Here is a 27,543-nt window from a genome sequence, read left to right on the forward strand (position 1 = left end):
CAAACTTTGGAATTTCCTGAATATTAATGTATTATAAAGATAATATCAATTAATTTAAGTGTAAAATGGGAAAAAAGGGGATTTACCAGCTTATGGCTTAGTTTTAATCTTAATTATGTAGTTTAATTAAAAGTTATTTTAATTTTTGTCCCAAAAATGTACGTTTTTGGTCGAATTTTACGTTAATTAAACTTAATTAAGTTGAAATTAACGTTGGATTGTGGTTCGGCAGAGTAGATTTAGCTTATAAATTGAGATTCAATAAACAGTTCACATTAATGTCAATGTTTAGTTGAGTTTTTGATCTTTGCCGAAACATTTATTATTTTAATAGTCGTTGGGGCGAGAGAGGGTAGATTAGTTAAGCTTATTTAGTTTCTGAAATGGATTTGAATTTTTGCTTGATTTAATCATGGAGAAAGGGGGAAGGAGTCGAAATCTTGAGCCGAACTCTGCCCCGACCCGCGATATAATTTCCCACAAAACGGGAGGATGGGGTGGGTTGAAATAGTGGGGGTCGCATCATCCACATCGTGGTAAACACACGTGAGCTAGTTAACTGGCGCCGTCTGTGGCACCATGGTGGCGGGTTTAATTTAATTGCCTTCTACTACTTCGTGGCGCGTAGATTTCAACGGAGGAACGAAGGCAAGCTTTTTGTGAATTAGGTAATATTTCACGTATTAATTATTTGAATATGGGCATATACTGCGTGTATAAAAGCCAAAGTTATTATCTAAAACGATGGAAGCCTGGAACCATGTTGCCACTTTTGAATTTGCTAAGTCGAGACATGGTCGAGAGAGGGCGTGATAAATGTAGCCAAAGAAGCATCATGGTGGTTTTACCACAGTGTGCAAGAATCTTTCCCCATTCCATCCCCCACGGTTTTCTCCCACTTGGGGGTGAAACTTACTACGCATAGTGACCTTGCAACGCTACTCAATTCGACTCCTCCCCCTTTCTCCATGATTTAATTGCGACTTTTAGTGTGGGGGCCGTATTTTATATTTTACCCCACTCTTTTGTGCCGAAAAGTGCCGAAACGGTCACTAATTTACCCCGAAAAGCCGAAGGCGAAGCCAGAAGGCATTTAGGATGTTTTAGCAGACGACGCATGGGAGATTTCTACTATTTTAGAATTTGGGGTATTCGGTAAAAGTTCGGCAAAAATAATTTCGGGGTAAAATAGTGTTTGCCCTCAAACAACGTTTGACTGAAGGAAGGAGTTTTAAGATATGTTTACATAAAAATATTTTTATGATACCTGAAGGAATTAATTCTGAAATAAGTTGTGTTCGTGTTTAAGTACTAACGGAATTAAGGGGAATTTTGAAGAATAGTACCTGCACCGCCAATTTCTTTTTCTTTTTTATTTTTAGACTCGTTAGACCGTGAAAAAAAATATGGTGCTAAGATTTTTTGGCGCAAATGATTATTAATGGTAGAAAATCAAATTTTAAAAATCATGTAAAAATGGCTGAAATTTCAAATTTGACATGTTTACCAAGTGACCTAACCTAACCTAACCTAACCAAACCTAACCTAACCAAACCTAACCAAACCTAACCTAACCAAACCTAACCTAACCTAACCTAACCAAACCTAACCAAACCTAACCTAACCTAACCTAACCAAACCTAACCTAACCTAACCTAACCTAACCTAACCTAACCTAACCTAACCTAACCTAACCTAACCTAACCTAACCTAACCTAACCTAACCTAACCTAACCTAACCAAACCTAACCTAACCTAACCTAACCTAACCTAACCTAACCTAACCTAACCTAACCTAACCAAACCTAACCTAACCTAACCTAACCTAACCTAACCTAACCTAACCTAACCTAACCTAACCTAACCCAACCCTATGGTGAATTAATGCGCCGGGACCCTCCATGATATATATAGCAGTGCCTATATCTATAATACTAATTACTACCCTTAATTATCTTTTGCGCTTATTATAATGATATGCAATGAATAGAGGAAGGTGTGAGCTTTCATTTGGTATACATTTTATTATATTTCAAGGTGCAGGTACTATTCTTCAAAATAGCCGAATTATGTATGAAGATATGTCTCCTGGTAAGTCGTTTTTAAATTTAAATCCAAATATTGCTCTAAGCCTTGGTTCTGAAAGTCTTTTATTTACCTTTCCTATGTTCTTTTAACTTCTTGTAAAATGTAAATAATTAAGATGAAGCTTCAGAAGGACCACCGAGAAAAAATTGCAAAAGAATTAAGACATCTAATTTAAAAAACAAACGAGCCAAGAAAGCTGTTTTAACCGGGATAGAAAACAACATTGATCTGTAAGTTTAGAGTTGGGACATGAAACTATTTTCAAATGAATATAAATTTTAAGTATATTTCTATGAATTACAAGTGTACTAAAAGGAAAAAAACCTGAAACCCAACCTAAGGGAGAAAAAATATCAAAGAAGCCTGCATTAAAAAGAAAAATTGATTTGTAAATATATCCTTAATATGATAAAATATGATTAATATTAAAATTCACATTCAATTAGAAATGTACCTGAAAAGTCTCGGGGTGTAAAAATAAAAAAAGAAGTTAAAAAAATTGGGATAGTTGATGGTAAGGCCAAATTACGTTGCTAAGTGTTCCAAGTATTTAATATCATTAAATGTTTTTCAGAGAAAAATTATGACATAATGTTTGAACAGGCCTTCAAAAATGCTATTCTTTTCATAAAAAATGACCTTCTCGATTTCCCAGTTAATGCAATTAACACGAAAGTCATACATTGGATCACGAATTTTGAAAGGTTGAGAGCATTATTAACAAAAACTGCTTCTGACAAATTATATTCAGACTATAAGAAAATAAGTATGAGCACGGAAGCATTATGTTATTGTCAAGACATTGAAATAGCTGTATGAACGAATTTAAAGACTACTTCAAGAGTTTGGTTAACGAATTTAAGCTATGAAAATATTTCATTTTAGGATCCTGTCAAGGTAACTGGGCTACAAATGCTTCTTCGGGAGCTCTACAATGCAAATTTATTTCTTACAAGCAAGTCGTCGGATCCTACGCCGAAAGAAGAAATTGAAACTCCAGAAGATGACGAGGTCTTCTTTTATGTCATTGGATTTCTACTGAACTATCTATTAAATCATAAGAGTTCTGACGAAATGAAAATACTAGGAAAAGCTCTCGAAGAGACTGATCTGGAAAACGTATCGCCCAAGTACAAAAGATGGACAGAAATGCAAGATAGAGGAGCACTTAAATATCCAAATGCTAAAGCTTTAAGTTTCTTCAAAGACATTCAAAAACATGTTGGCCAATATTATGGTGAAATTTTGTATAGAAACAAAAAGAAATTAGTCTTGGAAGCTATCACAGATGACAAGGTCATAGAAGCAAAATGGACTGAAATTTATACCGCAGCTGATGTGAATGAAACTCTTGCGAGTAAGGTTAAAGATACCTTCTTAAGAAAATACCTAAATACCATAGGGAAGGGGCACACAAATAAAATACGGAACATAATGAAAGGAAACGAAAGGTGTAAGCAACTGAATACCAAACTTAATCTAAAGAAAAAACTGAGAAAAAATTGGAGGCAAAGTTCGAAGAGAAACAAAAATTAAAACAAACATATTTAATCATTTAGAATTATAACACTAGTGATTAAAGCAGCAATACCTATCTATGTCAAAAAAATATGATCTCAAAGCCATTGTGATTAAAGTTTGTTACATTTGCAATTTTAAAATAATTTTCCAGTTTTTCATTGACAATTTCCTCCATTTCCAGTCGTTTTAACATTAATATTTCCTTCAGCTAATCTACGAAGTCTTGGTGTATTTTGTGCAAATTTATTAAGTGTTGGTTTGCTTCCTGCCATACACGCTTGCCTATGTTTTCCAAACAGTTGTTCCAAAGGGTCTTGATTGAAGTGATCAGTCAGCACAAATTTAGCTCCTTTGCTGAGTAAAAAAGGCACTAGTTCTAAAATGCAGTTTGCTATATCAATAAATACCGTTTTATTAGACTAATTGATTAGTGCAGCTTTTCTTTTGTAATACTTAAAATTGCACTCTCTTGTTTGGCGTAATCCAGAGAGAGTTTCTTGAGAAAGCATCATTCTTTTTTGCTCTGATAATTTGACTGGTTGTGAGTAGGCATACTGCTCCCACCCATCCAAGTAAGGTAGGTAAACATCTCTAAGCCACTAATAGTAAAAACAAATGGATATCGAGTATTTAGATTAGACTTAGAAATAAGGAAAAATACCACTTACCTTTAATCTGCAATCATTCGGTGTATAAAATGGTCTAATATTTGGATTGCGTGTATGATATCCTTTCAAAACATGTCCTACATTCATAATATCAAACCATTTGTTAAATATTTCAATGAATCTAACAAGTTCCGGACATGTGTCTCCAAATTCAATTTTCAAGGCGTTTGCCACAGACTGACTAAGCACTTGGGTAGCGTATTTTACTTTCATTCTGTTTTGAAGGTTTACGTGTTCTGAAGTTAATTTGTGTAGCTTCACTAGGTTTCCCTCAGAGTAAAGTCCCTTGTTATAAACATCTCTTATTTTGCTCCACATCAGAAGTTCCTCATTCATTTTCATAAGCCTATGTTTGTTGCATTCTTTGCTGTTGGCTAAACAATTTCTGACGGTTTTAATGAGATGTGGTGGATCAAAAATAAAGTAAACAGGTCGAGCTTCAGAACCAGAGTAATGGTTGTTGCATTTGTAATACCCTTCTTTGCTAGAATTCATGAGGAAACATTTCCGATTTGTGGCAGCTCCATCACCAACAACAGACAGAACTTTAAATCCACAAAGTTCCAATTTTTCAATAGCTTCCCAAATTAGTCTGTCAAGCTTTTCTGCAGTTAACGTTCTAGTTGCGAAATAAGCAAATGGGTATTTGAATCCACTTAAAATTCCTCTTAACATAAATTGTAGAACGTGGGAAGCAAGTGGTTTTTCTCTGTATTTTTCAGTGTTGAGCGATGCACTTTTTTCATCAATGTTGCTAAGCTCAGTATATCCAATTAAGTCACCAGTTTCAACACTATATACGAGGTCTTCTTCTATTTTAATTTCGTCCAATACCAAACTAAAATATTCTTTATAATCTGGATCTTTAGACTTGTCAATATCTTCTTTCATTTTTCTAAAAACATCCCCATGAAATCCAGGCCTTGAACCAAAATTAGAGGCATGTTTACGTAATGTTTTTCTTGAAGGCAATTGAAGGATTCCGGATCGTTCTAAAACATCGTATAGAGATGCCGACTTTTCATGCATATATATGCACCACTGAAGAATGTAGGGATGCCAACGTCTACGGTTAGAATTTTTCAACTGCAACATTTCAAATTGAGTTTTCATGAACAATCTTCTGAATTCTTCATTGGTTTTATTTCTTGAACTTCCAATCGCAGTATCACCCGTACTTTTTGAAGAAGTAAGATCTTTCTCTAGCATACTTGTGTAAACTTGATCTGTTTCTGTATCCAGTTCCTGTCCATTTTTTTGATAATTCGTTCATATTTAATGCGTAAGCGACTCATTTTGCGTTTCACCTTTGATAATGTATAACTCTTTTTCCGCAAACAAACTACTAATTCTTCTCTAGACAAGTTCTTCAATTGGGTAACACTGTTTTCCAGTTTTTTAATTCTTCTCTTTGCGATTACTCGAAATGAATCTCTTTGTTTTAAACAATAAAAACATCTTTTTCTATTGCCTTTTTCGTTAATAATCAGAGTACATCGGTTACTATGAACGCCTCCACCAATACCTTGAAAACCCAAAGGTTCACTACGAGCTTTAAAGATTTTTACGTACTCCTCATCAGGGTTTCCAACACAAAGTTTGGAATCACTTAGTTTTTTAATACCATATCAAGCTCTCTAGAACAGCGAACATGTTCAGGAAATTTGGGTTCAGAAATCTGATTGGTGAATTTCTTGCCATTGACCATATATTTTGCTTCATAACTACTGTTAATGGAAATACCAAAAACGGTAGCACCAGTTTCTTCATTAATCTTGCCTATACGTAGGCAATCTTCGAGGATAGTGATTGACCAACCCAAAGGACAATTAAAATCTTTTGAAAGTATCTTAAAATCATTATTCTCCAACATGTTATCCGACGAAACGTTTTGGTTATTTTCTACGGTTTGTGTAATAAACACCTAATATGCAAAGACAAAAAGTATTTAGTCAATTCCCTATGCTAAACGTGCAAAAAAAACAGCTAATTATATTTTACTCCATTTTCCTGATTGCTCAAAGACTCCTCAATGTCTAACGGTTTCATAGCATTTAGGCTTTCAATGGTTTTCTCGGCCAAAACCTCAGATTGACCTAATTCTGAGCAAGATAGTGGTTTGGAGGATTTAAGCTGCATCGAGCTTACATAATTTTGAGGGTTTTCTGGCTGAACGTTTGAAGGCTTATTTCCCACCTCCCCTAGTATTTTTTCACCACTAGCTTCTTGTGCATGTGGTCTCAAGATTGAAACCAGATCCTATTACGTTGAAAATATATATTTTATTAAATGGATTGCCTATGAAATACCTCAATTACTTTTTGAGAATGAATGGGGTCTGGAAATTCAATGGTTGGACCATTTCCATTGACAAAATGCTTAGAACACAAATATGTATGACCATTAACTCTTTCGATTGGGAAGTCATCTCTGCCCAGCCAATTAATCCATTTCTTGCAAGTATTTAAATTTCTACGACGCTTTGGGAAAGGAATAAACCAAACGCCTTTCATATAATCTTTATGAGAAGAGCGTGTGTCACTTCTGCAAGATCGGTACACACAAATCTTGTGCCGTGCCATTTTAAATCAATAATCTTAAAATAATATTAATAAAACATTAATTAAATTTAGCCTTGGCATGCCTATTAAACTAAATTAGTGTAGACTCACCTCATATATTCTGGAACTTAAGGATTATGGCTTTAATCTTCAAATAATATTTATAAAAATTTTTAGCTTTGGTCTTGTCTATTAATAAAATTAAATCATGATTTTTAGAAACTCACCTCATTCTTGAACCGAAATACGGAATGTTTTTAACGACCGTTGACAATTCATACAAGGACTATACAACATGCTTTAGAAATCTATCTGTCTTTCGTCTATGCTTTCGCGAAAATAAGATAGGTGGCGCCATACCGATATTTCTTTTCCGTTTGACGCACCAAAACAGTAGGTGGGGAAGAGGGGGATGGGTTAAAATTTCGGATCAACTAGAGAACATTCCCTTACTATAGAGATCTGTGTGTGCGTTTTATCCCTAGACATTTTAAATAATCCTTGGTCCATCCCACACGGACACCAGTCTGTTCTTACTGGCTTCTAATCACCACCATCTTCTGGTCTTCGTTCATTCCACTTGGACACCAGTCTGTACATACTGTCTTCCAACACCACCATCTTCTGTTCTTTGTCAAACCCACATTGACACCAGTCTGCACTTACACTAGCTTCTAATACCACCATCCACTGGTCTTCCGTCTATTCCACATAGACACCGATCTGTATCATTGGCTTCTACTCCATTATCATCGTTTGGTTTTAGGATATACGCGGCGATCAGCTAGGGTTACGAGAAATGTCTAGCCTCCCTAAGGTGGGATCGGCCACCAAAGGTTTTCGCAATTGCGCTTTTTCCTTACTATTATAGTGGAAACGAATCGTATATATACCCCAAAATTTGAAGAAAGCGGGCAAGAGGGGTACGCTTCACTTTAAACGTCAATATTAGCAAAGTTTGAGAAGATAATAGGTATAACTTTATTTTAAGCGATTTAACTATTATTAATGTTAATTATTGAAGATTAAAATAATTAAAAATAATTATATTTATTTAAATATTAAAGATAAACCTCTCGTGCAAAGAGAGAGATTATCATTGCCTCCTATACTACCAAGGCCCGTGCATGCGATAATTTCCTTCATTGCCTCCTATATCTATCAAGGCCCGTGCATTGTGATATATTTCATTCATTGCCTCCTATATCTATCAAGGCCCGTGCATTTCGATATATTTTTCAAAACAACAACCAAAATGGGAAGCTCCTCTCAGAAACATAATAATTTATTTTCTCTGTATATGAAATGAAAATATGGATATTATTGCGCTTCTTCTTTAATGGTATGAATCCTTGCCTGTCTATTAATATTTTACGCAGGAGTAATACGTTTTTAGCGAAGTCTAGAGAGGATAAACACAAGCGAGATTGTTTCGGGAAAAAAATACTGCTTCCACTAACGGGTTTATACTCCTTGTTACTGTTGTATAGAGTAATCATGATAAAAGCTTAAAAAATTACAAGAGGACAGACCTTTTTTATCCTCTTGATTTATTCTTAATAAGAATATAAAACATTTATTTTGTATCAAAAAATATTTTTGGTGCTAAGATTGCTTTAGAAAAATCCAAACGGTTAGGCATTGGTAAAAAAGACATGTGTAAAATATTTGCAGAGATGATAATTGATTCACATGTTTTAAATAAGACTGAAGCTTCCACTATTGTGTTTATGCTCCTTGTTTGTTTGACTGAAAACCATCTAGGTGTAGATAACAGTCAGACCAAAAATTTCAAAAATATATATTTTAAATCTAATCAGATACGCCCACCTAGTTGAAAATAGACCTTTTAAATTTGCGCGAGCCTTCTTGAGAATTTTTCCTTGCTTGTAGGTTGTCAATTTATCTACCAGTAAATATTTGTGTTTGGAAGTTGGATATTAAGTCAAATTAAGTGATTGTAAAGAGCCAGCAGGTATTTGCCGCTTCTTTTTGTGAGTATTTGATTTTTGTATGTAAAATGGAGGAAGATGCTGAGAGTAGGGATGAAATGCGGAAGCGCGGGAAAGGATGAGGGCAAAAAGGTCGACGTTTTCATTGGATACTTAAGTTTATATAATCTTCTCGACACGGAGAGGTAATATTTTGGTTTTCCCAACTTGTTATCTTGTGATTTTGGCCCTTTTTTTGGGTGCGAAAATGGCTCGCGAGTCGCGTCTGTCGGCGCGGTCAGCCGCGGTGTACATTAAGCCTTGGCTAAGAAGTTGGCTTTGCGATGGTTTCTAGTTTTCTACAAAACATTTAAACGATAATCATTAATGTTTTCTTGTGATATGTGTGAGAATTCCATGGTTAAATTAAAACGGTATGGACAAATTGATTCCCAGTATCTTTAATATAAGAATTCCATCGTGTTTCTACGTCCACATACTCGCCATTTTTCTTAACGACGGAGATCCCAGGCTCCCAGCCAAGTTTTGGAACGAAAAACAAGGAGTATAGATACTACTACAATCAACTGTAAAGTTGTATGTCCATCAACAGGCTAGTCCTTTATATGCGCAACGACAAAATCTTGTTGTTCGCGATTTTTACCATTAGCTCTATGGCAAGTTTCGTACTTCCCCCCCCCCCGAAGGGGGGCTATTATGAACTCCTGTTTAAAGTAAAGAAACAATTCCCATTTGCAGTTGGAAGTAAAAATTCATATTTGTAACTTTGAATTGACTGAAAAATTAGCATTGTTATTCTACAAATTTAACGACTTTTGGAACATTCTTTACTTCAAATACATTTCAAAGTTTCGCAACTGCAACTGTTTGGCACCGTTTGGCAACAAGTGGTACCTTCGGGACAATTGTCGCAAGGAGAATCGGGACAAACGTTTCCGCAATGTACAATGTGCTCTGGATATTGACCAGCTGAAAAACCAAAAACATGGACTAATATTTCTCTTAAATTCATAAAATATGTCAATTTCTTTTACTGGAAAAAAGGTATTATGTTTTTTGAAATTTATCTGTCATATCGTAAATGAGTAAAAATTCAATTAAAATTTCTACTTACAGCTTTCCTGGACGATGAATGTCACCGCCAAAAGAACGTAGAAAATCGACACCTTGACGCTGAACATCTCTTATCGATGGACAATAATTCAATGTATTAATATTAAAATATTTAACAAGTTAATCGATCTCGTTCTTAATGTTCTTGTTTACGAAAATCAACAACCTTTAACCAACACTTTTTTATAATCTTTACAACTAATGCATAAATAGCTTACCCAACATTTATTCAAATTGCGAAAATAATAACAACTGGAAACTTTTGATATTTTATTGAAATGCGCTTGCGACTCGGCCTGCGACGGTATCATTTGTCAAATGAATGGAGAGAATGGTATTACCAAAATCACACAGTGTTGTAATCTCTGTGCTTTTGGTATTACACCAGGTAAAAATTTCATTACTTTATGTATGTTAGCAAAAATTTTAATTTATTTTACATCTAATGACACTTCAAAATTGTGCATTTTGATGACAGACCTTTCAAATGCACGGAATGCGGTTCAGCCTTCAAATGTGGCTCGTCTTTGAAGAAACATAAATTGTTACACTTACGTGCTAAATCATTCAAGTGTTCTAAATGTAGTCTGTATTTCCCTTCCGAAACATCTCGTCGTGCACACGAGACATCTAATCATTTGTATGACAAATATTTCGAAACTTCGCGAAGATATGAAAACTGTTCAAGCACTGATGTGAAACCTGTCATTTACGAGTGCTACATTTGCAAAACAGCTTTTGCAAATGAATACGATTTGTTTCAACATAAAGGTACGAGATGTCCCATCCAAAACTTCAAACTGCGAGCTTGCCATGTTGCATTGGAAAGGTTATCTCCGAAGCAACTCGCCGAATATGGTGTTTTTTCATATCCACGATTGAGAATCCAGATCGAAGACTTCGTAATTAAAAAGGAACCTGAATAAACACAAGCTGTGTTATTATAAAACATGAAAATATAACAATTTATGAGCTCATATAATATGATATTACTTTGAGAATTTAAGAGTAATGTTTTTGTAAACCTTTCATTTCAACAAAATAAAAATACTTTTAACAATATGAAAGACAATATATTCATTAAGCGACTCGGAAGATAGCAAAAATATTAACTTAGAACTGGTTTTATTAGGATTTTTTCTAAGTTATCAAGCGCCATGTTAAAAGCTGACGGCTTAGATTTTTCTAGTGAAAATCCACAATCGGATACGCGCTTTTAACATAAGAAAATAATTCTTTGGACGGGCTTTTATGGCGCGAGAAGCGTGATCCAGGAGGCTATGCCCAGACCAAGGAATATGTTAATTTTATATTTATTTATTTATTTGTTGTTTGGTACATAAAGTCATAGTTTGACTTTTGAAGACCGCCTTGTATTACAAATGGTTATGATTATCACAGTAATTGTGTTTAAAAGTAAGAAATGCATACATTTGGTTATAGTTATCACAGTTAATTGTATATAAAGTAAAAATACACAGAGAAAAAAAACATACAGTCTTGAAACAATTATATAATAATTTTCACTCTTAAAAGAGATGATATATTTTCTTAAAACAGCCATTAACAATACCCTGATCGAACAGCCTCCATTCTAAAGTGATTAACCTCAAAAGCCCCGTTTCAGAAAAAGTTAAAAATGTAAAATTTCCATGATTTTCATATTTTATTTATTTTTTTTCTACCTTAAAAAAAGGCACCACTCTCGAATTTTCAAATTTGGCGCGAGATTGAATTGTAGAGAAATTTTTCATGGATGAGATGTCTTATTTCTAGTCCTGTACGTGAGTAGATTGAAGGGGGAGGAGGATGAAGGAAGGCTGACACTGACCATGGCCAACTTAGATTACCGGTGGTAGAAGGCCTGCCAGCTTCACCCGATCCCCATGTTAAAAAACGACTAGCAAAATCGCCCCTAGTTCCAACTTTCGCCGTTAGGTGCGCTACCAACCCAGTTTTCCTCCCAATGCTTTTTCTATGGGAAAAAAAATTCGGAACTGGACTCGGTTTAAGAGAATTTTTAATATATTTACCGATCTTTTTCGTGGCCGAATTTTAAATGAAAAGTCAAGTAAGTTTTAATTTATATTTTGAGACCAATTTCATAATTTTCCGTCCGTTATTTGACGAGTAATCAACATTCAAAGTTGGGGTTTTTTTTAAGGCGGAGAAATTAAATTTCTCGGAAAACCTAAGCCTTGGTCCAACGGTGCCACGAAATTTTAATGTAAACTTCCTTCAGACCGAGGCTTAACTCTAAACGGCGCATTTCTCCGCCTTAAAAACAACCCCAACTTTGAATGTTGATTATTCGTCAAATAACGGACGGAAAATTATGAAATAGGTCGTTTACAAATAACATCCATATCACAATTAACTTCGTCATCGCGAAACGATTCTTGAAAAGTATTGAAGTCACAAATGGAGGAGTGGCAGCCTTTAACCCTAATAGGTTGCCCATTCAACTTGGTTTCCACTTTATAAGAAGCTGAATCGTTTACGCGGTATCGTTCCTTTCAACCGAATTCCCAATGGACCGAAATCCCATTCGACCGAAATCCCATTCGACCGAATATCCCGCAATGATTTTAGATTTCCAGCCCAATGGCTATATTCCCGATGGACCGAAATCCCAATCGTCCGAATATGCCCCTAAAAAATAAATGAATATAACTTGAAACACTGTAGCCGTCAGCGATTCGGTGGTGTAGTGGATACGATGTTGGACTGCGAAGTGATAGGTTGTTGGTTCGAATCTCCGAAAGGTATGTTAATAATATTAAAAGTAAATGTTTTGTGATACTAATTAAAACGCTCACTTGCATTCCTTTCAAGGCAAGAGATATATTGAATTAATAAACAAATTGTGCTTAAAATGAGGTACAGTCTTAATGGTAGTTCCATCATTGTCTTTAAGTTTTAAATTAAAATTTTAATATTTTGGTTTCGGAAGGGTTAGGTTAGGTTTGGTTTGGTTTGGTTTGGTTTGGTTCCAATAATTCGTTGACACCCTTTCCAAAATATGCTCCTTTTAATTAGCTACCACCTTTTCCAAAATATTCTCCCTTTAAATAGCTACCACCTTTTCCAAAACATTCTCCTATTAATTAGCTGCCACCTTTTCCAAAAGATTTTTCTATTAATTAGCTGCCACCTTTTCCAAAATATTTTTCTATTAATTAGCTGCCACCTTTTCCAAAATATTCTCCTATTAATTAGCTGCGAACTTTTCCAAAACATTCTCCTACTAATTAGCTGCCACATTTTCCAAAATATTCTCCTTTTAATTAGCTACCACCTTTTCCAAAATATTCTCCTTTTAATTAGCTACCACCTTTTCCAAAACATTCTCCTATTAATTAGCTGCCACCTTTTCCAAAATATTCTCCTATTAATTAGCTGCCACCTTTTCCAAAACATTCTCCTACTAATTAGCTGCCACATTTTCCAAAATATTCTCCTTTTAATTAGCTACCACTTTTTCCAAAACATTCTCCTATTAATTAGCTACCACCTTTTCTAATATATTCTCCTATTAATTAGCTGCCACCTTTTCCAAAATATTTTCCTATTAATTAAAAATATATTTAATTCAAAACCACACAGTATGTCTTCTTCCAGTTCAATAGAATTTCGGTCCAATGGGACTATAATAAAATCGCACCTTTTGGCTACGTTCGGTCGAATGGGACACCACAAAAAAGCCGTTCTGTCGAATGGGAATTCGGTTCAATGGGACCAAAGCGTTTACGCGACACTTGTAAAGTACCAGGACTAAATTGGCGTTAAATGGACTAATGCTGCTGGATTTGTACGTCTCACGTTGACTGGAGCAATAATTAGAAGAATCCTTCATTATGTTGAAAATGGAACAGACTTTCTTGAACGAACGACCGTGACTAAACATCAGGACTGCTTAAGGATTCTCCGGTAAGGTTATTTTTGTCCTATTAGAGTTAATTACAATACTTTTATACTTGAACGCTTGATGCTTTATAATGTACAAAACAGATCAAATTAATAGTTGTTTTGAGCAAAATGTTGCTATAAAATAATTTGTAAGGTAAATGTCAGACCCACAGAGAGCTCTGGGTTGGGGAGGTGGTTAAATTCCTGAGATAATTTACACGGTGGGTTGAATGCGGGGGAAGAACGGAAATCCTTCAATATGTCGCCCAGAACAGAACTAGTATAACCATAAGTCTATTATGTAAGGTCCCCATAAGTGTGAGACAAAGACAATTTAGGTCATTAGCAAATGCCCTTAATGAAGGTAGTAGGTAAGCAAATTTCATCGCCCCCTGGCGGGTTCTAGAGGTACCACGAAGCGGAAATGAAATAATCGAAGTTCGTATTGCGCATGACTTAGCGAGTCCTAGACGGAGAAAAATTCAGATTTAAAAATGGAGGCGACGGAGAATGGAGCTGGGAGGTATTTAGAAAAACTAAAGTTATATTTAAAGGAAAACGTAGCTAAAGAAGTTCATTTAATAAACACAGAAAGAGGTAGAATATATACAAAATTAGCAGAAAACAATTTGCATGAAAGGTATCTAATTTTATTATTAGATTATCTTCTAAACGCAATTAAAGACCTTCAATCTGAAGTTAAGCCTTGCCATTTAAAACATCATCAGGAGGAACCCCCAGTTCCATTACCTCAGTCAGTTAATGCTTCAATAGTAGACTCAATTGAAAGTGTTATAAAAGAAAGCGTAATTATCTGTGATCGAGAGAACATTCCTATAATTACTGATCGGTTTGCGAAAGAGAAAAAAATCAGCTGTAATCAGCAGTTCAAGAATCGTTCAGTTTAAAATAAACTATCTCTCTTATGCCAACACCCTAAAAGTTGGATTCAACTCTGATTTGACCAAAACTACAGATCTATCAACCGAATGGGACGACAGTGAGAAAATTTTCAATTTCCTAACTCGAACAGTCAGCGGTATATCAAACACAATCCTGCCACCCACAGTGAGAAAAAGTACAAGAAAAATTAAAAAAAAAAACCAAAGAATTTAGGCCTGTGCGGGTAGTGATTTTTGGGTTTCGGGTCGGGTACGGGTAGTTGAAAAAACTTCCTATCGGGTCGGGTACCCGGATTTCTAACGGGTACTCGAATAATTAGGCCTAGCTAAACTACCATTAGTCGGGTGCTTTTCGGGTAGCAAAAAATCATATCGGGTACTTATCGGGATGAAATACTTTTATTTGTGAAAAAAATAAGTGTCATGAAAGACTTGGATACCATTATGGCGAAAAGTACAAAAATAAGACGCTAAAGGTGGAATATATAAACGTCGAACGCAACGCAATTTAGTACAGGCAAAGGCAGGGCGTCGTGCACAAACTTCCGCCTTTTGCGCACGACGCCCTGCCTTTGCCTGTACTAAATTGCGTTGCGTCCGACGTTTATGAATTCCACCTTTAAGCTATTAGCGAGGATTGAAATAATACTGAGCATTGTGGAAAGGTTTACTCAAACTTAAGTTCTTCTAAGTTCAAGAAACTTTGCCAAACCAATACCCGATTGTCCTAAGCCTTGTCACGGGTAATAAGCGGGAAAATTTAAATATTCGCATAATTTCGGGTATTAAGAAATTAAGTTTTCGGGTATCGGGTCGGGTACCCGACCCGATACCCGACCGGGTAATTTTCGGGTACCGGGTACTCGCACAGGCCTACCAAAGATATGATGATTAAATAAATTGAACTACTTTATTAAAAAATGTCTTAATTATTAATCTAGTTAAAAAAAATTCACGAAGCACTTAATACAGGGAATTTTTGGATATTATTAAGTTACATAATTTGAATTAACTGGAACTGTTGGTGTGTTTCTGTAGCTCTAGTAGTCATTTAGATGCCCTCTCTTAAGTAAAGATACGTATCTCTAATATTCTTATTATTAGTTTTTTTACCATGAATGTTTTTTCTCGTAAGAACAGCTCTCCTAGCAGTAGAGTAGTTTATGCTTGAGAGCTTGCTACCACTTGCGTACTTCATCTGTGAAAATAAACTTTCGACAGCACTTCCATTTGTGCGTAATGGTGCCAAAAAATAATCAGGATTTGGGGTAAGAAAATCATTCGAAAGGTTTATATATCCATAGACCATAATTCTCATTAGGTCCCATGCTTGCCAGCTCAAAAATTTAGTTTGTTTTGGGTCATTAAATGCGTAGCCTGAATCTTCCTCCAAAACTTCATTAAACCATTCTTCAAAATATTTGAAACCAGTTCGAATAGAATGCAAGACCTCTGAATTAGAGCTTGAAACCTTTCGGTGAGACAAGATTCCATTTTCAAATATTTGGTTAGTCGCGCGTAAGAAGTTGTAGGTCAATCTTGCACTCTTCCTTTTGGGATCGCTTCCCTCTGTCCCATTCATGAAGCTATACAACTCTGAGAGAACACCCTCCTGCTGCATTATTTTACTGGGAACGACATTTAACCTTGTCCATGAGTCTCTAACTATGTAGCTAGTCAGAAGTTTCGGTTCATATCGTAACTGGCTTCTTTGGGCCTTTCTTTCATCTCTTCTCTTAACAGCTTGGATGTCATTCCATCCAAATTTGCTTCCATTTCGAATGAACTGCTTTGGTCCAGCTTCCCGAGATGAAAATAAAGCTTGAATAGTGTTTTTCAATTGATGAGATGGGCACACAATCCAATGAATTTTTCCTCCATTAAAGAAGGGATTATCAAAGGTTGGGTTCACGGACACGTCAATTTTTCCATTTTCATCTTTTATGTAACCAAAGGGACCTTTGTGACCTATTGTAGATTTTATAAGTGCTAGATTCTCTGATGCCCCATCACAAACTACCGCAGTAGTTACGAAAGAAAAGGCATTTAGCGCTTCAATAGTCCCGAAGAAAGCTTCCGCAATTAAATGCTGCTGAAATGACGAGGCAGACGTGAAGTAAGGACCAATGAAATCAAACTCTGAGGAGATATCTCTCCAAAGGAACTGCAGCACGTATTGAGCTGGAGAATCAGCTTCCACATCTTCATTAGGCTTAATGATTATATCATTTAAATCCTTGTATTCTTCTCTAGACATTGCGAAGCCAGTGAATTCGTTGCTCTTTGAATTCCAAATAATTTTCTCAATCACCTTAACTTCGTCAAATACAAGAACACCTTCTCCTAATGGTTTTTGGTCACCTCTGGAAACCTTCTCCATTTGGAACTCTTTATACTTTCTCTCTTGGTCGGCTAAATACACTTGATCAATTCCTGGCTTGTGATGGTATTTCTTTGCCTTCTCTTGTAAAGTGCGTTCACAAGGTAGCTGTAAGATATCAAAACTCTGAAGGGCATTGTACGCAGCTTTACTTCGAGAGTAAATAGCCAAAGCTAGTCTAAGCGTGATGGTGCTCCATTTATTTGACTTTTTTCCGCTTTTATTTTTAATCTGATCATTCAAAAATTGTTTTTTATCTTGGAGCTGCCGTAGTTTAGAATCCATTTCCCATGAATCTCTAAGTGCTTTGCGAGTAGGTTCAGAAAGATTTTTGTCATTGACTGTCTCTTCAAGTACATCTGAAAACTGGTCATTAATTATTTGTGTGATTGTTTCCATCTGTTTTGAATGGTCATTATTCAGGGTAACTTCAAATCTGTTCAGGTTTTTTTCTAGCCTAGCAATCTTGCCTTGGAGACACTTCCTTGCACTTCTTAAACGAGAGAGACGAATTTGTCTGCTTGCTGGTGATAATCTACTAATACCATAATTGCTAGATATTCGCTGGCGTTTGAACTTGCGGGTTGGTGTTTCTATTAATTTTCGTTTTTGTGAGTTTGAAATGGACGTAGAAGTGTAATGGCAATCTTTGCATTGTTTTAACTTGAAAACCTTTGACTTGACTTGATTATCAGGCGGTCTTTCATAATACACTTGACACAATTTAGATTGGTATCTTTTAAACGGATGATTTAAGATTAGAAGACTGGGAGGTACAGGTAGTTGATAATTTTTCATATCTTCCGACACATTCTTAGAATTAATTCCGGGACAAAATACGTAATTACCAATACCCGATACTTTGGTTAAAATAGAATTAAACAAACACTCGTTTAACATATCATTTTCATAGATTTGGTACACTTCTTCAGATCTAAACAAAACTGACAAAATTAAAGATCCATCGCGGTTCAAAATAATCGTCAAAGGGTCTAAAGATAAACCAAGAAGGCCAACAGAATAATTTTTAGTTATTCGAATAAACGGGTGCTTGTTATGGTCTCTCATAACTTTAATTTCCAAGTCCGCAAAATGTTTTGCATCAAAAAATTTTAAAGCCAGAGATAAAAACCGATTCTTTACACCACCAACGCTTTGGTTGTTATCTTGCTGGGTTAAATCAGTTTGCGAATACTTATTTCTTGTACGAATGGTAATATGTTCTTGAATCTTACATTGAAATTCATTATTACAGCACTGGGTGAATTTATTTAGCTAAAATAGAATAAATTAGTTAACAGAGTTCAAAAACGACTGAAACAAAACCTTGGAAAGTTGGGATACGTACAGTTTTTTTCTTTGATAAAGGTGCTGATACTAAACCTTTAGGCTGATCTTCATTTTCGCTACGCTTAAAATAGCACTGCGTTGAAGCGTTTGTTTTGATTACTGTTTTAATTTCCTTGTTTTTTAACTTCATACTATCACACGATGGACAAGGCTTAACAGGCGTTTCCCAATTAGAGGTACCAACTTTGCATTTATCTTGATCTTCCAGGTAAACATGGCAAGGAGTGCTTTCATTTTTCTCTAATTTACGTACCACCGGTGTTGCACTTAAAATATGATCCATAACTTTACCAAATTAAACACCGACATAAAGCAAACTGGCTAACAAGGCGCCGCCATTTCTGTAAAAAAAAGGTCCTTCCCTAACTTCCGGTAAAAACAAACGCTCTTTGAAGCATAGATGGCGCGCTTATCGTACCCGCCAAGTTTTTAAAATGTTAATACGAGTACAATGCCCGTAGTACAGGACCTAATTGGGGTTTCATACTCATGGGGACCTTACATAATAGACTTATGGTATAACAAAGCTAGAAATATGATTGAGTGATCTGATTTCTCAAGTATAATTGTATATTCCTCAGTACATATTTGTGCAAAAATTATGAACAGTAAAAGCAGCGATTGTGATTGGAACAATCATAAGTTTATAAGATATGTTTCATAAGTATGACATTCCTATACTTCGTAATGCTAAAGACTTACTGAGAGCTAGTTCGAGAACGACTTAAGGGAGAATTGACTACACTCGGTTAATTTTTCATTCCATCTTCCTAACTAGGCTGTTCTAAGGCTTTGACAGCGTCTCACCAGGCGTCGCTTTCTTCGAGAATCTATGACGTTTCACTTACGTCACTTCATGACAAGCTCTCAGTAACCATTGCCAAAGTTATGAAACACATCATATGAACTTATGCAAGAACTCATATAAAACCTAAGCCATCTGGGTCATTATACCTTAGCCAATATGGCGGCAATGCAACCCACTTGTAATAGTAGAGCACCAATAGAACCTTTTCAAGAGCCTGGTGTTTTGACCACCTGGTTTCCTTAATTTGGAATATACTATATGTGGATCCAATGACGTCAGATATGGCTTCAAACCAAAGAACTTTAGTTGGACAGCTAACTTCGAAGCCCTATCTAACAACTTTGGATCCACATGCCAGATGTTCCTGTTAGTATTTATTACTAATTGTAAGTGGAATGACTTAGCGCTCAAGTTAATAAAGAAACGTGAAGTGTGTGTTTAATCAATGCGGAACTATAATATACATGCAGTGTTGTCGTTACAGTTAAGTTTAAGAGATGGCATTGGCGCGATATTTAAAAGTTATGCTTCAACTCCTAACACCCCTCCTGGTTCTTTGATCCCCATGCATTCAAGGTGCTGATTAGGGTTCTAAATCGGTAAATTACCATGGTAATTTACACGGTAATTTACCACGGTAACTGTAATTTACGAATTTCTCGGGTAAATTACGAAAACGGTAATTACCCTGGTAATTACCGTGGTAATTTACGCTGGTAAATTACCACGATGGTAATTTACCACCGAATTTTCAATTCTTTCACTTTGAAAACGGTCTAAAAGCTCCATATTTTGCTCTACCCGTGCAAGCACACATTTCTTCCCATGAGACATGAGTAAGTCATAAAAGGTCGAACAGCAAGCGTGGGAAAAATTTGATTAAGGAAATGAAAATTGATTTTCTCGTCTATTCTTGTTGTCGAGTTCGTTTACGTCAGCTGGAAAGCTGTAGTTGTTAGAAATTTCTAGAGATGGGCCAATACCAATATCGGTACCGAAATTTGACTAAACCGATATATCGGTATCAGTTTAAACTGGTTTCGGCCCTTCTCTAGAATTTTATTCTAAAATCGTGAAATAGAAATAATTCGCCAAATTGGTAAGAAGAAGCAAGTGGATCTTGCTGTTCAAAAGTATTTTGGAGCTGCAAACATCAAAACTCGGTGTTTAAATTATGTACGATACTATGCTATAAAAATAATAGCTGTGTTCAAGTGATATTTTTCATTATTAAGCTTATAAACGATCAACATAATTTAATTTTTGAATTTCGTAAATTACCGTGAATGGTAATTTACGCGGTAAATTACGGCGTAATTTACCATTTTCCAAAATTACCGTAATTTTCGAACCCTAGTGCTGATGCATTCTTGGACTCGGCAGAATTTTCGTCAATTGATCCGCGATGTTGAGATTTGAGTTCACATAATGAACTGTTATCTTCTTAGCTTCAATTAAATCGCGTATGTGGAAGTACCTTAAATCTATGTGTTTAGATCTGTCCGACGTGGTGTGGTTTTCGGCCAATCTCATTGCTCCTTGGTTATCAATGTTGACTTTAACAATGCTACCCAAAAATTCACTCTGTCCGATTTCTTCAAGTAAACTCCTGATCCAAGTGCATTCTTTGCTACATTCACTTAAAGCTACAAACTCAGCTTCCACGGTACTTAACGCTGTACATCTTTGTTTCCGGCTTAGCCAGCTAACAGCAGCGCCTCCAATTTTGATGATGTAACCGCTAAATGATCGTCTGTCTTCTACGTCTGATCCCCAATCAGAATCAGTGAATACTTCTAACTTCTTCTCATTCTTTTGGTAATGCAAAGCTAGAGTTTTTGTACCATTAAGATATCTCAGTACATGTTGCATACCAGTCCAGTGTTCTGTTGATGGGTTGTGGTTAAATTGACTCAAGTATCCAGTAGCAAATGATAAATCAGGTCTTGTCTGTGTCGCTAAGTAGAGTAGGCTTCCTATTGCGTGTCGATATAGAGCTGCTTTCTCAGTATTCAGTTCTTGACCTTTCTCACAGCTTTTATACTTCACTCCTAGACATAACGGAGTTGCTACTTTCTTCGAGTTTAGCATACCCATCTCTTCAAGTAATTCTGTCGCGTAGACTGTCTGATCCAGTGTTATCGATCCTTTGTTTCTTCTCACTCGTACCGATAAAATATGTTTCGCTTCTCCTAGGTCTTTCACTTCAAACTGATCCTTTAGGGCCTTCTTCATATTTTCAATTTCTTTTACGTTCCCGTACATCACCAGATCATCCACGTAGGTCGTTAGTATTAATTCTTTATTTTTACAATAATAAACGCAAGGATCTGCTCGGAATCTTTTCAATCCTTGTGATTGTAGAAAACGATCTAGATGCTGGTTCCATAAACGTCCCGATTGATGGAGTCCATATATGCTTTTCTTAAGTTTCCATACGTAATCCTCTGCCTGTAGTTTAGATATCGGGGGAACATGAGGAAACGAGCTTCTTAGTTCTTCACAGAGCTCTAGGAAATTGTCAGGTATTTCGACATAAACCTCTTCATCTATATCGGCGTTTAAATAAGCAGCCTTGATATCCAAGTGGTGTATTGCCCAGTTCTTTTCAGCAGCGATGCCAAATAAAATCCTGGTACTCTTCATCTGTACTACTGGCGAATACGTCTGGTCGAAATCCAAACCCGGTCGTTGGGTGTTACCCAACGCTACTAATCTTGCTCGATATCTTGCTAAATTTCCCCTTTCATCGTACTTTGTTTTAAAGATCCATTTACTACGAATAGTCTTTCTATTTGGTCTTTTAGCGAATTCGAAGGTTTCATTACGTAATAGATTGTCGGTTTCTTCAATCATAGCTTCTATCCATTCATTTTTCTGTGGTCCATTTAACGCTTCTTTTGTGCTTTGTGGATCTACCTTCTTGATTGATGTTGCTTTATTTACGACGTAATCCTTCAACCATGTTGGTCTTTGAGTGGTCTCCCTGTTCTTGATATTTCAGCCTCTGGTTCTTGGTGATTTATGACATTTATTTCTTCTCTTTCCTCTGTTTCCTCTCGCTGATTTTCTTCAATGTCAGCATGTTCACCATTTCCTTGCTGTTTTTCTTCAATATCAGCATGTTCACCAACAACATCAACATCATTCACCTCCTCGTCGTCAATGCGTTCTTCATGAAGGTTATCATTCACCTCCTCGTCGTCAATGCGTTCTTCATGAAGGTTGTCAGAATCCGAGTTACTGTCATCATTTTGGTCAGGAACTTCCGTAACGGACATTGGTGTATGTGCTACGTTTAGCGCACACCACATACTGTCCTCAAGTGAGCGATATTTGGACTTAGTCAAGGCTTCTTGTTTCTCTGTTTTCATAGGGAAGATGTTTTCCTCGAATGTGACGTCCCGGTTTATAAAAACTTCATCAGTTTTCGGGTCCCAAAGCCGGTACGCTTTTGCATGGTTGTCATATCCGATGAATATACAAGCAATACCTTTTTCAGAAAATTTGTTTGATCTTCGCTTGTTGACCGCCCAGGCGCGACACCCAAAAACTTTTAAGTGTGACAAATCCATGGGCTTTTCCTCCCAGAGTTCTAGAGGAGTTGCTCCTTTATTAGCTACTGTTGGGCAACGATTTCTTACATAAGTCGCCGTATTTACAGCATCCGCCCAGAATGTCGTGGGCATTCCTGATTCGAGCAGCATACATCTAGCTGTGTCAAGAATAGTTTGATTTGCCCGCTCTGCTACCCCATTCTGTTGTGGAGTGCCAGGGATTGTTAGCTGTCTGTCTATTCCCAGCTTTATTAGTTTAGCCTTAAAAGAGTTTCCGGTATACTCGCCCCCATTGTCACTACGAAGTGAAACAATTTTCTTGCCTTGAAAATTTTCGACTTTTCTTCTGTATTCATCGAATATTTCTTCTACTTGACTCTTTTGCTGTAACATGTGAACTTCGGTATATCTCGTGTTATCATCGATAAAAGTGACGAAATATTTACTGCCCCCCTTGGAAGTTGGAGTCATGGGGCCTACGACATCAGAGTGTATTAATCTCAATGGTTCTGTCTCTCTTGTGAGACTTTGTTTGGGGAAAGGCTTAGCTTTGAGTTTTCCCGTCATGCAGACTTCGCAGTTCCCTTCATTCGTCTCTTCATTAATTGCTATGTCGATTTTGGCATTGGTAGCAAATTCTCGTAGAGCGGCCAAATGAAGATGACCCAATCGTTTGTGCCATAGGTCTTCAGATTTTGACGCTAGTTTAGCTGTCATTGTCTTGGATTTAATTTTATTACCGTCTTCTTCTTCTGTGAAGTAATAGAGGCTGTCTTCCTTCTTTCCCGTCGCAATGATGTGACCACCCTTCGTGATAACCGCTTCTTCTTTGTTTAATGAAACATTTAGACCATTTTCCGTGATCTGTGGCACGGATAGGAGGTTGCCCCCTAAGTCAGGCACGTACAAGGTGTTACGTAGAGTAAGCATCCAACCACCACATTCTTTGGATAGTATAATACGAGTGTTTCCTACTCCTGTACTTTTCAACATTCCCCCTCCTGCTACTTCAATGTCAGTATCACACTCGGTAAATGTAACAAATTTATCCCGATAAGATGTCATGTGATCAGTTGCGCCACTATCCATCACCCAAATATCATCAACATTAATGGCTTTCTTTTTCTGTCTCGTAGCTTTCAAAATCTTGTTTTGAATAGCTGCGCTACCTCTTGCCTTTCCAAAGACTTTATTAGTTATTGATTGAACCTTCGCAGCTGAGTGAGACTTTGCACCAATTCTTTCTTCTGATTTCTTCTGTACATCAGTCTCATCATACGGACAATCTTTGGCAATATGTCCAAATTCCAGGCATTTGTAACAACGTCTATTTGAATAATCCGTTGATTGGATCTGGGGTGGGTTCCGTTTACAAGATCCGCTTGTTTCAGTACTTGCAAAATTTCTTCTTGTAGAACCCCCTTTATATCTTCCTCGGTTACGTCCTCGAGATTCCCCTCTAGGGACCGATTGTGTTGCTAGTGCTTTATTTTCTATCGCAGAGGAACTTTCTTTCACACTCGCGCCTTCGTTTGAAAACTGTAAACGTCTCTCTTCGTCTATGAGCTTAGCTTTCAAAGTAGTCATATTTAAATCATTGTTGCCAGTTTTCAAACTTCGTGACAAGAATTCGTAATCTTTAGGCAAACCGAGCACTGCAAACCCAGCCAGTACTAAATCGTCAAATTCGAATCCGGCATTTCTAATTTTATGGTATAGAGCGTTTCTTCTGGTTAAATATTCACCGATACTTTCGCTGGTTATCTTTTCGGTGTTCACAAAGTCCTTCCATAATAGCAGACCATGCCAAGTGTCGAAACCGGTGTGTATGGCTTTCAACGTAACCCAGATTTCTTTCGCATTCGCGCATTCAGCGATGTCATCTAGCGACTGGTCATTCACGATCATATAAAAAATTGACTTAGCTCTATGGTCAAGGGCCTTTTGAGCTGCCGTTATATCTTCTGAATAACCTGGATCTACCTCTGCCCAACATCCTTTAGCCTCGAGAAGACCTTGAGCCCTCATGGACCAGTGACGATAGTTATTTTCATTCAATTTCTCCGTGTGATATTCGTCACCCATGTTTAAAATAGACTATGAACGTAATATGTCTTCTTACGTCGATATCTTCTCTGTATTTAATGTTTATTACTTCTTGTGAAACATCAACTGCCGCTCAGTATTTAATGTTTATTTCTTCTTGTTAAACATCAACTTCGGCTCAGTATTTAATGTTTATTTCTTCTTGTTAAACATCAACTGCCGCTCAGTATTTAATGTTTATTTCTTCTTGTTAAACATGAACTTCTGCTCAGTATTTAATGTTTATTTCTTCTTGTTAAACATCAACTTCTGCTCAGTATTTAATGTTTATTCCTTGTTAAACATCAACTTCTGCTCAGCATTTAATGTTTATTTCTTCTTGTTAAACATCAACTTCTGCTCAGTATTTAATGTTTATTCCTTGTTAAACATCAACTTCTGCTCAGTATTTAATGTTTATTTCTTCTTGTTAAACATCAAAGTCTTTGTTCTCATTCTTCAACAAAGGCTTCCCACACAGGTAGGCCCGATGTTTTTTTAGTTTTTTTTTGAGTCACCGTTAGGGTTCCGAAAACTTACTTCTCGTACTTTAAAGTGCAGTGGAAGCGTGCTGGGCCCATAACCTGTTAGTTTTTATTACTAATTGTAAGTGGAATGACTTAGCGCTGAAGTTAATAAAGCAACGTGACGTGTGTGTTTAATTAATGCGGAACTATTATTACATATTATTGTTGTAGTTACAGTTAAGTTTAAGAGATGGCGTTGCGCGCACTACTATCCTTACATTGGCGAGATATTTAAAAGTTATACTTCACTCCTAACAGAAATCGCGATGATACTGTAGGATGTGGTCTTAACTTGTCTTATATCCTTTTTTGATGTATCCGCCCACTTATTATCGTTACACAGTGGGTACGAGGAGCGCGGGAAAGATTCCCAGAGTCGCGTCTACTTTTTCCTTGTTATATTCACGCGTAGTTTACAAATTAACATTCAAAATATTGTATATAGAATTCTGTAAGGGCGCTTGATTTAATAAGGAATGCCAATTAGGCGTGTGAAGACACAACATTAAAGAAAAGAAGTAGTTTCTTCTCTCTAAACCAATAGACTAGTGGCGGTAGAGAGGGGCGTAGACTGTGTATCCCTCCATCTGGGAGGGTTCTTGTAAGAGGGGATACTGTGCGCTCCCAGTAGGCGGATGACACTGAGCTAAGAGATAGAAGGGTATGACGTTTGCATACGTAGTACTGCCATTACTCTATGCGAGGCTTGTTGTTGGTGTTATATCTTCTGATCTTATCAATCATCTATTGTTATATCTAATAGTTAGACTTTTTTCCTGGTTCGCATTTTAATGTGACGTTATAGATTTCATCCATACTATTTTGAATTAATATAATCTAAGTTTAAAGCGGAATTAGATCCTAAAACTGAACACTGATTTTCCGACAGTGAGTTCGTGTCACCCACATTCGCGATTTTTGAAAGATGGAAAAAAAAATACATTCGGATTTTATTGAGCAAATCGAGAGCGATCTTAGAGCATTCAAATGGAATACGCTATTAGACTTTATAAAGAGAAGTCGGAAATTGTTCCTCATTAGAAATATGACTTCTCAATCTGGGTACTCAAGACTATTAAAGAATGAAATGACTTACCTGCAATTTCCGAACGAAGCGATGAGGTTTTACCTTCTGGAATCTTTGGAGCGACATCTTCAAATGTCTCCGAGTTGGACACCGAACTATTATGTTGAACTGCAATTGGAACTTCGGGTAAATCGCTTTCCATAGAGACGGAGGTCAATTCTGATCGTTCAGTTGGGTTACGTTCTAGTTTAGTAACAAGCACTTGCACACTCAATGAGCTCGGACCGACAAACAGTTCCATACTTTCATTTTGTCTATCAGTTTTCTTTGCATCTGTCAAGGCGATTTCGGATTGGTTATCATCAAGATCACTTTCTCGGGCTCCTTCTAGCGAATTGATTTCGATATTTGCGTTAAGAGAAAGATCCAAATGTTTCTTCGATCGAGTTGTATTATCTTCAGTGTCCCCCTCTGTCGAGACACTTTGTGATTGAAGAAGAGAGTCGTTAACGTTAATATCGTTCTCAAGAGGTTTTCGTGGCGAATCGCTTTCCATATTCGTTTCAGGAGACATTTCGAATTGGTTTCCGACCTTAATTTTAAGTGAAAGCGCACGTAGAGGCAAACTGTCACTGTAGTTCAGTTTAGGGATACACGGATTAGTCTTTCGCGTTATAAACCCCATATTTTCAGAATTTATTGAGGTAATTTCAATTTCTGGGTTTGTATTGTAAACCTCCGCAACATATTGAGGTTCAAAAACAGGTGACTTTTGAATAATATCTTCTTTATACAGGATGCCTTGGACACTGTGCATCACAATAGGAAGAGATAACTCTTGGCCATTAATTTTAGAACCATTTTCAACGACTTCAGTTTTCACGTATTCATCATTGGCTAATTGATGTATTCGACTTTTCTCCTATTTTTAAACAATTAACAATAACTTTCATCCGAATGTTGCGCTCTCTTGTCGAACAAAAAATCCTGCTCGTACGGCTCCTCGACCTTGAGTCGTCGGCTGCTTTTTCACCAAGGGAGTGTTTTAGTCGTGAATGTTTATGTTTTAACAATTTAACATTAAATCATGGCGTT

The 27,543-nt window shown here is 36.6% G+C and overlaps 5 protein-coding genes and 2 long non-coding RNA genes across 16 annotated transcripts; 2 read left to right on the plus strand and 5 right to left on the minus strand.

Annotated features, from left to right (window-relative positions):
• The first annotated feature begins 1,180 nt into the window (after positions 1-1,180).
• LOC149679357 (uncharacterized) lies at positions 1,181-3,752 on the plus strand. 3 transcript variants are annotated; one of them, XM_089835095.1, is made up of 7 exons: positions 1,181-2,091; positions 2,204-2,318; positions 2,393-2,476; positions 2,535-2,602; positions 2,663-2,901; positions 2,974-2,985; positions 3,049-3,752. In XM_089835095.1, exons 1-7 carry the CDS (start codon positions 1,983-1,985, stop codon positions 3,622-3,624), a joined length of 1,203 nt encoding a protein of 400 aa, XP_089691221.1. In that variant the 5' UTR covers positions 1,181-1,982; the 3' UTR covers positions 3,625-3,752. The 3 variants fall into 3 exon arrangements, with proteins under 3 accessions (XP_089691221.1, XP_089691220.1, XP_089691223.1); XM_089835097.1 differs by having other exon boundaries at positions 1,226-1,296; positions 2,038-2,091; positions 2,974-3,752; XM_089835094.1 differs by having other exon boundaries at positions 1,182-2,091; positions 2,974-3,752.
• Positions 3,621-5,891, minus strand: LOC149679358 (uncharacterized). Its single transcript, XM_089835090.1, has 4 exons — positions 5,585-5,891; positions 4,278-5,522; positions 4,063-4,208; positions 3,621-4,000 (listed from the first exon to the last, which is right to left on the minus strand). Exons 2-4 carry the CDS (start codon positions 5,484-5,486, stop codon positions 3,952-3,954), a joined length of 1,404 nt encoding a protein of 467 aa, XP_089691216.1. The 5' UTR covers positions 5,487-5,522; positions 5,585-5,891; the 3' UTR covers positions 3,621-3,951.
• Positions 5,753-9,597, minus strand: LOC149679359 (uncharacterized). Its single transcript, XM_089835105.1, has 6 exons — positions 7,066-9,597; positions 6,950-6,986; positions 6,596-6,873; positions 6,279-6,536; positions 5,902-6,201; positions 5,753-5,829 (listed from the first exon to the last, which is right to left on the minus strand). Exons 3-6 carry the CDS (start codon positions 6,857-6,859, stop codon positions 5,764-5,766), a joined length of 888 nt encoding a protein of 295 aa, XP_089691231.1. The 5' UTR covers positions 6,860-6,873; positions 6,950-6,986; positions 7,066-9,597; the 3' UTR covers positions 5,753-5,763.
• LOC149679360 (uncharacterized) lies at positions 6,956-10,042 on the minus strand. 2 transcript variants are annotated; one of them, XR_016365756.1, is made up of 4 exons: positions 9,905-10,042; positions 9,631-9,759; positions 9,434-9,565; positions 6,956-9,356 (listed from the first exon to the last, which is right to left on the minus strand). It is a non-coding gene; the product is annotated as an uncharacterized LOC149679360 (long non-coding RNA). The 2 variants fall into 2 exon arrangements; XR_016365755.1 differs by having other exon boundaries at positions 6,956-9,565.
• Positions 9,709-10,961, plus strand: LOC149679361 (uncharacterized). Its single transcript, XR_016365759.1, has 2 exons — positions 9,709-9,834; positions 9,907-10,961. It is a non-coding gene; the product is annotated as an uncharacterized LOC149679361 (long non-coding RNA).
• LOC149679362 (uncharacterized) lies at positions 10,161-27,265 on the minus strand. Of its 7 annotated transcripts, XR_016365751.1 has the most exons (4): positions 26,518-27,265; positions 10,459-10,821; positions 10,344-10,383; positions 10,161-10,273 (listed from the first exon to the last, which is right to left on the minus strand). XR_016365751.1 is itself a non-coding variant. In XM_089835102.1 (2 exons), the coding sequence occupies exons 1-2, from the start codon at positions 27,263-27,265 to the stop codon at positions 10,664-10,666; spliced, it is 906 nt and encodes a 301-aa protein (XP_089691228.1). In that variant the 3' UTR covers positions 10,161-10,663. The 7 variants fall into 7 exon arrangements, 3 of the variants coding, with proteins under 3 accessions (XP_089691228.1, XP_089691229.1, XP_089691230.1); XR_016365752.1 differs by lacking the exon at positions 10,344-10,383 and having other exon boundaries at positions 10,161-10,199; XR_016365750.1 differs by having other exon boundaries at positions 10,161-10,383.
• LOC149679363 (uncharacterized) lies at positions 15,309-20,309 on the minus strand. Its single transcript, XM_089835059.1, has 2 exons — positions 18,443-20,309; positions 15,309-18,369 (listed from the first exon to the last, which is right to left on the minus strand). The coding sequence occupies exons 1-2, from the start codon at positions 18,725-18,727 to the stop codon at positions 15,766-15,768; spliced, it is 2,889 nt and encodes a 962-aa protein (XP_089691185.1). The 5' UTR covers positions 18,728-20,309; the 3' UTR covers positions 15,309-15,765.
• Positions 27,266-27,543: the final 278 nt, after the last annotated feature.

Source organism: Phalangium opilio, unplaced genomic scaffold (assembly GCF_054372755.1).
Source record: "Phalangium opilio isolate 3A_F unplaced genomic scaffold, DU_Popi_V2 ptg000041l_1, whole genome shotgun sequence".
NCBI classification, from domain to species: domain Eukaryota; kingdom Metazoa; phylum Arthropoda; class Arachnida; order Opiliones; family Phalangiidae; genus Phalangium; species Phalangium opilio.

Excerpts from the sequence above, each read along its gene's own strand:
- LOC149679357 (XM_089835094.1), top strand. The coding sequence starts at position 1,983 with ATGAATAGAGGAAGGTGTGAGCTTTCATTTGGTATACATTTTATTATA. Across the intron at positions 2,319-2,392 it reads ATAGAAAACAACATTGATCT|TGTACTAAAAGGAAAAAAAC; the intron begins GTAAGTTTAGAG and ends ATGAATTACAAG. Across the intron at positions 2,902-2,973 it reads GTCAAGACATTGAAATAGCT|GATCCTGTCAAGGTAACTGG; the intron begins GTATGAACGAAT and ends ATTTCATTTTAG.
- LOC149679358 (XM_089835090.1), bottom strand. The coding sequence starts at position 5,486 with ATGCTAGAGAAAGATCTTACTTCTTCAAAAAGTACGGGTGATACTGCG. Across the intron at positions 4,209-4,277 it reads CGAATGATTGCAGATTAAAG|TGGCTTAGAGATGTTTACCT; the intron begins GTAAGTGGTATT and ends TTTTACTATTAG. Across the intron at positions 4,001-4,062 it reads ACAAGAGAGTGCAATTTTAA|CAAACTGCATTTTAGAACTA; the intron begins GTATTACAAAAG and ends TTATTGATATAG.
- LOC149679359 (XM_089835105.1), bottom strand. The coding sequence starts at position 6,859 with ATGGCACGGCACAAGATTTGTGTGTACCGATCTTGCAGAAGTGACACA. Across the intron at positions 6,202-6,278 it reads TGAGCAATCAGGAAAATGGA|GTGTTTATTACACAAACCGT; the intron begins GTAAAATATAAT and ends TTTGCATATTAG. Across the intron at positions 5,830-5,901 it reads GTTCTAGAGAGCTTGATATG|CTCGTAGTGAACCTTTGGGT; the intron begins GTATTAAAAAAC and ends AAATCTTTAAAG.
- LOC149679363 (XM_089835059.1), bottom strand. The coding sequence starts at position 18,727 with ATGGATCATATTTTAAGTGCAACACCGGTGGTACGTAAATTAGAGAAA. Across the intron at positions 18,370-18,442 it reads CTTTATCAAAGAAAAAAACT|CTAAATAAATTCACCCAGTG; the intron begins GTACGTATCCCA and ends ATTCTATTTTAG.
- LOC149679362 (XM_089835102.1), bottom strand. The coding sequence starts at position 27,265 with ATGCACAGTGTCCAAGGCATCCTGTATAAAGAAGATATTATTCAAAAG. Across the intron at positions 10,822-26,517 it reads GCTTCGTTCGGAAATTGCAG|GTTCCTTTTTAATTACGAAG; the intron begins GTAAGTCATTTC and ends GTGTTTATTCAG.